At 35.2% G+C, this 8162-nt stretch overlaps 1 protein-coding gene across 5 annotated transcripts in view; it reads left to right on the plus strand.

Moving 5' to 3' along the window:
* LOC102674871 (solute carrier family 12 member 6) overlaps positions 1–8162 on the plus strand; it is a 146675-nt gene that overhangs the window by 19544 nt on the left and 118969 nt on the right. For 4 of the 5 annotated variants that reach the window (XM_006613664.2, XM_006613666.2, XM_006613665.2 and 1 more), the window contains one exon: positions 2776–2838. The exons of the other annotated variant lie outside the window; for it this stretch is intronic. In XM_006613664.2, the coding sequence (XP_006613727.1) occupies positions 2776–2838 (63 nt within the window). The remainder of the gene's footprint in view (positions 1–2775; positions 2839–8162) is intronic. 5 annotated transcript variants of the gene reach the window in all.

Consider the following 8162-nt stretch of genomic DNA (forward strand, 5'->3'; position numbering starts at 1 on the left):
TTATTACTTTTATCTGCTCTTCGATAGTCTCCGTTTTATATTATATTTATCGGTTTCTAATATCGCGGAGTGGTCTCGTCCGAGACCACACTGAAAATTTATTTCGAAATTTTGTAATATCGACGAACAAATGTTATTTATTGAATATGATCAATTTTTATTGATATTTATTTTCGGAACGATGTGAGTTTTGTTATTAAAATTATTTATTTTAATTACCTATTTCTTGCTTACTATCCGTGATTAGATATTATTGAACTTAATCTTTCGATTTTCTTATTGTTTTTTTAACGTGTCTTTACACGTTTCCTCTAAATACTTTTACAACAAGTTTCTTTTCAAGATCCATCGAGGATCCTTGTTATGAAATTATATTATTTTCATTTACACGTATTGTATAAAAGTATTATAAATCTTTTTTCCATAAAACTTAAACTAAATTTTGAGAGATTATTAAGAAGAAATTGTCTTAAAATATTTTTAAACAGTAGCGTATTCTCCAGCAACGGATCCATCTTTGATGATAAATTTCTCTCTAAGGATGCTCGTCCAGATGCTCGAGGGAATTGCGTTGGAGCTAGCCAACTCGAACTCGAAATTAACGAAACGTTAACCGAAAGGTGGGTGTATAAAACGCTCGTCGAAGTGTTCGTAAAACGTTTTCGAGATAAATCTTCTCGGACGTTCCTCGACCGTGTTTCACCGAGTTCCAGTTATCGGGGAAACGTTAACCGATATCAAAAAATTGATAGCGACGAGCCCTCGTTAAACGTCGAGAATTATACGAGCTCCCTCCCTCGTAAATCCTCGTGACGTCCTTTGCCCTCTAACACGCCGAAATAACACGCTCGAGACGAAACTATGCTTCGTGCGCCATCTTGCGCCATGAAATTTTGCGCCTTATTGTCTATCTCTATCTTCTTTCTTCTCTCTCTCTTTATATACACGTGTCTCGAAATGACGATTTCTTATCTCGATGATTTGAAATTTAACAAGAAATTTCACAAAAATATATGCACTCAATTGCATCGTTTATTAATTAATTAAAATAAGATCGAAAAGAAATTTTGTGCCTTATTGTCTATCTCTCTATCTCCTTTCTTCCCTTTCTCTTTATATACAGTATACATGTGTCGCGAAAGAAATGACGATTTCTTATCTCGACGATGTGAAATTTAGCAAGAAATTTCACAAAAATATATCCAATTGCATCATTCATTAGTTAATTATAATTAGAATAAGATCAAAAGGAAATTTTTCATTTTATTGTTTATCTCTCTATCTTCTTTCTTTTCTCTCTTTATATACATGTGTCCCGAAATGACGATTTCTTATCTCGATGACTTGAAATTTAACAAGAAATTTCAGAAAAATATATATCTAATTGCATCATTCATTAGTTAATTTTATTATTAGAATAAGATCGAAATTTTGCGCCTTATTGTCTATCTCTCTATCTTCTTTCTTTTCTCTCTTTATATACATGTGTCCCGAAATGACGATTTCTTATCTCGATGACTTGAAATTTAACAAGAAATTTCACAAAAATATATATCTAATTGCATCATTCATTGATTAATTTTATTATTAGAATAAGATCGAAATTTTGCGCCTATCTCTATAAATTTGTCTATCTCTATCTTCTTTCTTCCCTTTCTCTTTATATACAGTATATATATATATATATTGAAAAGAATGACGATTTCTTATCTCGACGACGTGAAATTTAGCAAGAAATTTCACAAAAATATATGCACAATTGCATCATTATTAGAATAAGATTCTTTCTTTCTTTTCTCTTTATATACATATCGCGAAAGAAATAATTTCTTATCTCGACGACATGAAATTTAACAAGAAATTTCACAAAAATATATATCTAATTGCATCATTCATTGATTAATTATTATTAGAATAAAATCGAAAAGAAATTTTGCACTTTATTGTCTATCTCTCTATCTCCTTTCTTCCCTTTCTCTTTATACAGTATACATATGTTGCGAAAGGAATAATTTCTTATGTCGACGACGAGAAATTTAGCAACAAAAATATATCCAATTGCATCATTCATTGGTTAATTATTATTAGAATAAGATCGAAAGGAAATTTTGCACCTTAATATCTATCTCTCTATTGTTCTCTCTATCTTCTTTCTTCCTTTTCTCTTTATATACATGTGTTGCGAAAGAAATAATTTCTTATCTCGACGACGTGAAATTTAGCAAGAAATTTCACAAAAATATATGCGCCCAATTGCATCGTTCATCGGTTAATTATTATTAGAATAAGATCGAAAGGAAGAAGTGAGTGGTTGAAGGGAAAGGAACACGCGAAAATTTGTAGGTTATTAGGGTCTAGAGATTATCGAATGTTACGAGTGGGTGGTGCGCGCGCGTTACGTAATGTATTTTTGAGAAGGGTCGTTTAAGGCGAGGGATGCACACGTTCCAACGTGTCTCCTCTGTCTGTTGGGATTTCATCGACCAATCGGTGTTGGGGTGGAGCTCGAGCCACGGCGTCAGCACCTCTTCTCTCGTCGCGAAGGCCTTCCTCTGTTTCACCTACATTCGCGCCTCTTGTCTCTACCCCTTTTACCCGCTCTATATACACGGTTCACAAGCTTTTCCAAGGCCCTTGTCGACTGGCCACTGCCGATCCAAAAATCATCCTTCGATCCGCAACCCTTCCTAATTTTCTTCCTACCCTCTTCTGCTCTGATTAATCGAGTGGGTGATAATGATAATTGTACTTCAATTTTTTCTTTTCTGATTTCAGATCCGCCTCTGAACGGCACCCAATTGGAACATCAACATCTCGTTCCTAAATCCACCAGCGAATGTAAGTAGATTCAAGCAGATCTTTGCTGTTCGATTTATATTTTATGAACGAGAAAAAAATTTTAAAATTTGTCTTTTATCGAAGATAAAATGTATTTCTATTTTTATAATTGAATCACTATGATATAAAAATTTTAAGAGGCTTTTTCTCATAAACGAAGGTTTTAACCTTCTCTTATTTATTTAATCTAAAGATTAAAAGACACTGTGATTTGTGATAAATTTTCAATTTTATCACGCCGTTAAAACGTGGATTGATATAAATATTTACGAGAAATATGTGGACGCAGCATGAAACGCGCGAGTATGGAAATTTTCCGCGGGAGCAGTAACAGTTTTCCAAGCTAAAAACTCTTTGAAACGGGATCCAAACCCTTTCTGAACCTTCTGAGAAAGAATCGAATAAACGTTTCGCCCCGTTTACTCGAAAAGGTGTTGTCATCTTTGTCGACCATTCCGTCTATTTTCTCTCCAAACTTTCCCTCGAAAACCGGTGTAAAATTATCTAATATACACGTTGGTCGACGTCTGACGCCCACTGCGTGGGCGGAGGATTTCCACGCGACCTTTTTATCATTACGTCAGGCGGTGGATGAGCACCGTGGAGAAAGCCTGCTCGCGAACTTTCTCGTTTTTCCACCTTTTTCTTTCGCGCCTTATTGTCGCGACGAGTTAAAAAGAAACTCCTCCGGCTGCACGAAGAGCAACGAGAGGCCGATCGATGAAAGAACAGAGGAATTCGTTATCGTGTCATCCACCCTCTTTCGGAAGAATCACATCTCCTTTCATTCCTATATGCTATACCCATTTCTCTTTGTGCAACGACGTCCAATGGACCCATTCGAAACAACAATTTCCATTGATGAAATTATTCGATTATAACACATTTTGCCCAGCTTTTTAAATCAGAATCCTCGAAAATAAAATAAAATATTCATCTTTATTTATTCTCCCAATAATTCGAATCCAATATTCGATCTCCTCTTCGATTATTTCCAGACAAAAAGCACAAGTTTATTGCATCTGATTATCAACCTTCACACGTTGACGTTAAAATTCCTCTTCGAAAAGAACCCTGTTTATCTCCACTATCTCGAAGGTCACTCGCAGCCCCGTATCGGAAATGAAACGAGATCTTTTTTTTTTCCAAATCCCTTTGTCCCAAAACGTTCTTCGAATCGAGAAAGGAAGAGGGCTCACTTGTTTTACAGGGATGGTTTTTCGTGAGAAAAGATCCGCCACGGTGGTTGGAAAGGTTAAGAACGAGACGCATCCGACTTCCGGGTTGCAGCCGCCTCTGACCCGAATCGACGATTGTCCCTCGCTCGCGATAAATTTGCGGATTATATGGGGGCGGTGTTCGTCCAAGGGGCGGCCGAGGAGGGAATGTCTCCTCGACCTAGTTCATCCGCGCCTCGTGGATTATACGCACCCGATATTCGCAACATTTGTTGGGCTATGCCTAAATCGATTGGATTTAGATGCCGATAGAATTGAGCAAATTGAGCCTCTCGAAATTCAGGCTTTCCCTTTTGATTTCCTTTTGGTTTGGTGTAATCAGGTGGTTTGGCGGAGTTAAAGATTCGAATTCGGAAAAGTCCAAATTTTCTTTTCGATTTCATTCGGTATAATTGGGTGATGGTGAGTTAAAGATTCGAGAATTACGATTGGAATTCACATTTTTTGGTTTTATTTATGAAATATTATTACTAGAGTAGAGAATCTGTGCACTGTATTAAAAGTAGTTTTATGGAAGATAATATTTGAAGTATTTTTCCAATAAATTTTATTTCTCGTGTATCGTGCTCATATCGTGGAATTTTTGGTTATTTGGATGGAGAATAATTATTGGATTGAGAGAGAGAGAGAGATTTTTTTTTAATTAAAATTTTTCTGATAGAAAGGGAGGGAAAAGTAATTACGGTCGATTAGAGAGTTCTAGTTGATGAAAAAATAATTGTTTCAAATAGAAACTACAATGTAATAATATATTTTGTAACAATAATTTTTTATTCAAAATTGTTTTCCTCTCCCAAAAAATTCAATTATTATCATATTGATTATAGCTTTTTTGTTTTGATGGATAAAATAATAGAATGCGAAATGAAATAAAAAGGATGCAATAATATATCAGTTTTGAAAATTGAAAATTTATTATTTAAAACCTTATTCCATTATGCGTGTAAAATAATATTTCATACATCTTTAAATGATTACGTTTTAATCATTTCTCGAGTTGTTTATTTTTCAAATATTAACCGACTACTTTTCAGTCAATTTAAGCCAAGCTCGTGAATTTTGTTTCCCTGAAAGTTCTACTAAAGTTTCAAACTTCGTGGTAAAGACTAAAGAACAGTATAAATATACATTTTCAAAATAACTTTGATAATCCTTCTAACAAACTTTCTATCAATTAATCCTCAAATATCTATCCACTAAGCGATTTCATCCCAATCTCCTTCGAATCAATGATCAATTTAAAGGTATTTCTAAGGTAATTTGTCATGAAAACCAAAGTTTGTCCAACAAATTCGTCTAAACAGCAATCTACTCACGTATCGTTCAATTGCAGTATTTCGTGTCGCTGGTAATCAATTTACCAGACGCGATATCGATGCTTTTGTTCCTCTTGTCAAATATACTGGTAGCGATGGGAATAAATAACTTTGTGGTAAATGGAATTGAAGTTCAAATTTCTTCAAATTTTTCACGAATATATCGGAAGAAAAATTAATTTACGAGAATATTTGATTTGAAACAAATTGAAAAATTTGGATCCGTTCTTCTCTCTTTAACTTCGTGCAAGTTCGACAACACTCGGATGCAATCGGATTACCACCTTAATAACCGGACTTAGCCTCTCGAGCCGATCGTATCCGATTTTTACCGAGTCGATCCGAAGTCGAATTCCCTGATCAAACTTGCGTACGTGTAGTCTAAACCGAAAGCCGAAACATTTTTCAGAGTCTTTTAAAGTTTCTAAACACACTTATACATTCTAAGAAATATCAAAATGCTTATAAATATATTTTTCAATCTCTTACGAGCAATCGAAGAACCAATCGAATCTCACGAAATAAATATTTCTCGTTGAAAACTTCGCCCCTTTGTCGTTTCATATTGGAAGTTAACTCCATCGCTAATCCTCGCTTTCCATCGCCGTTGAACGCGTAATTATATAAATTACACGAATACTAATTCCCCCTCATTGGCGGGGGTAACGGCATTAAAATAGAAAGCCGGATGAATTATCGATTGGGGAGCAGCGTTGGGGATGTCGAGATTAGTTTCCGGATAACAGTGAAACACGGTTAATACGATAAAACGCGTACAGATTCGATAATTCGCTATAAATAATACGTTAATATCCCTTTAGCTTTTAATTATCATCCTTTCGTTTGTCAAACGTTCGCGATTAATCTCGCCCGAGAAGAGAGAAGGGGTAATCTCTAGGAGGATCCTTCTTCGCTCCTTCGTGTTGCTTAATTATCCGTTAATTAGATTAAACGGTCGCGATTTAGAAGGAAACCTTAATCCCCGTAATATTTCATAATCACGCGAGAGAACCGTTTTCCCTTCGTGAGAGGGAGGGAGAATATCCTCGCGGTTGTAGTGGAGAAAAAAAATTCCGCTTTGTAGCCATTTTCGAAGTTTTTACCGGGTTAAACTCCACGCTCATTTCTTCAAATCTTGAATTTAAAAAAAAAGGTTGTCCCGGATAAGAGGTTTAGAGATAGGTCTAGGACGGATTTAATTTCTTTAATCCAACAGAATTTTCTCTCTGTTCGTGTCACGCGCAGATTTAATCGCGAATGTATTCTTTTTTTAAGTTTTCTTTTTTCCTGTATATATTATAAATTCGCACGAAAGATGTACACACTCACACGATCTCCACTTTCTCGAATCGAAAAGAGAAATAAAAATTTCATTCTCTTTCTCGCGGAAAAAAAGTCTCATCGTTCATTTCTCTCTCGTATTCGCTATATGATCGTAAATACTCATCGTGTAATAATTTATATACGCGTGTGTATAATAGAATTAATAAATAATGCCGCGGTCGTAAATCTGAAGGACGCCGATAAAAATACACCACGTGTTGAAAAATTTGAAGTTCGAAACGATTGATGGATTAAAAATAAATAAGTAAACCAAAGTGAATCAAAATCATACGTAATAATTACGTGCGTGCGTGCAATGTGCCTTGTGTTTCGAAATTTGATTAGGTTAATTCGATAACCGTGGCTTATTTCGCGATACGAAGCCATCGGTGTCGAAGTTTCAGAATCAAACGGGGAGTCACGAATCTGCGGAGTCACGGATATAAACGACTCAGTTTGAACAGGGGAATGCGGAATGCATTCGGTGGAATCCTATCGATTACTTTGGTTTCACTCGTTCGACGAGAACGTCGTCCATCGATCGAACCTTCCAGCTCTCTGGAATCTGAATGATTTTCCATTCCCCCTTTTTTTCCTCCTCGAGGGATTTTCAACAGTTTTCTTCTTCTTCTTCTTTTTCTTTTTCTTTTTTCCGCGTGCGGGCGAGCGCTTGGCTTTTCGATAAAGCGACACGGAAATTTAATAATTGGGCGAGATCGTATGAATAATTGATGAGGACCTGGAGGAAAAATGTCTCCTCGAATGAGCTGCGTTCACCCGAGAACGGGAACGACAGTTTATTAATTGGACAAAGTTGAATAATGGACAATAAAGATTCTGAGAGTTTGAAAGAGTTTCACTTTTTCCCTCTTCTTTCGTTGTTGTGCAGCGAGATGGGGATTCGATAATTGCAAGAAAATGGTTGAATAATGAGATAATGGAGAAAAAGAATTCGTTCGAGAGAGTCGCGTGTGTTCCCTCTTTTGATGATTAAGAAAGGAAATTTAATAATAAAATTCATGTTATATTAAAAAGTGTTACGTGTCTTAGTTATTTATTAATTGAATAAATTATTCATTCTAAAATTATAAATTTACAACTTCGTATTTAACTAAGAAATAAATAATACAAAAAAAAAAAAGAAATATTCTTAAAACAATTTGAAGTAAATTAATTTACCTCGCTGATTTCACAAATCAATAATTCAAAACTATTCAAATATTTAAATATATTCGTATCTCTTCTCCATTTTTGATCCCAACTAACTTCCTAACTACGAACATTTCCACGATTCAATTCATCTCAAACTCCTTCGATTATACGTTTATTAATCAAACAAATCCACTACTTTTGTTTCTATTATACCGTGAATCAAAGTTTTTCGGAGATCACTTTCTTTCTTTTCTCTCTCTCTCTCTCTCTCTCTCTCTCTCTCTCTCTCTCTCTC

The sequence above is a fragment of the Apis dorsata genome, unplaced genomic scaffold, assembly GCF_000469605.1.
Source record: "Apis dorsata unplaced genomic scaffold, Apis dorsata 1.3 scaffold_161, whole genome shotgun sequence".
NCBI classification, from domain to species: domain Eukaryota; kingdom Metazoa; phylum Arthropoda; class Insecta; order Hymenoptera; family Apidae; genus Apis; species Apis dorsata.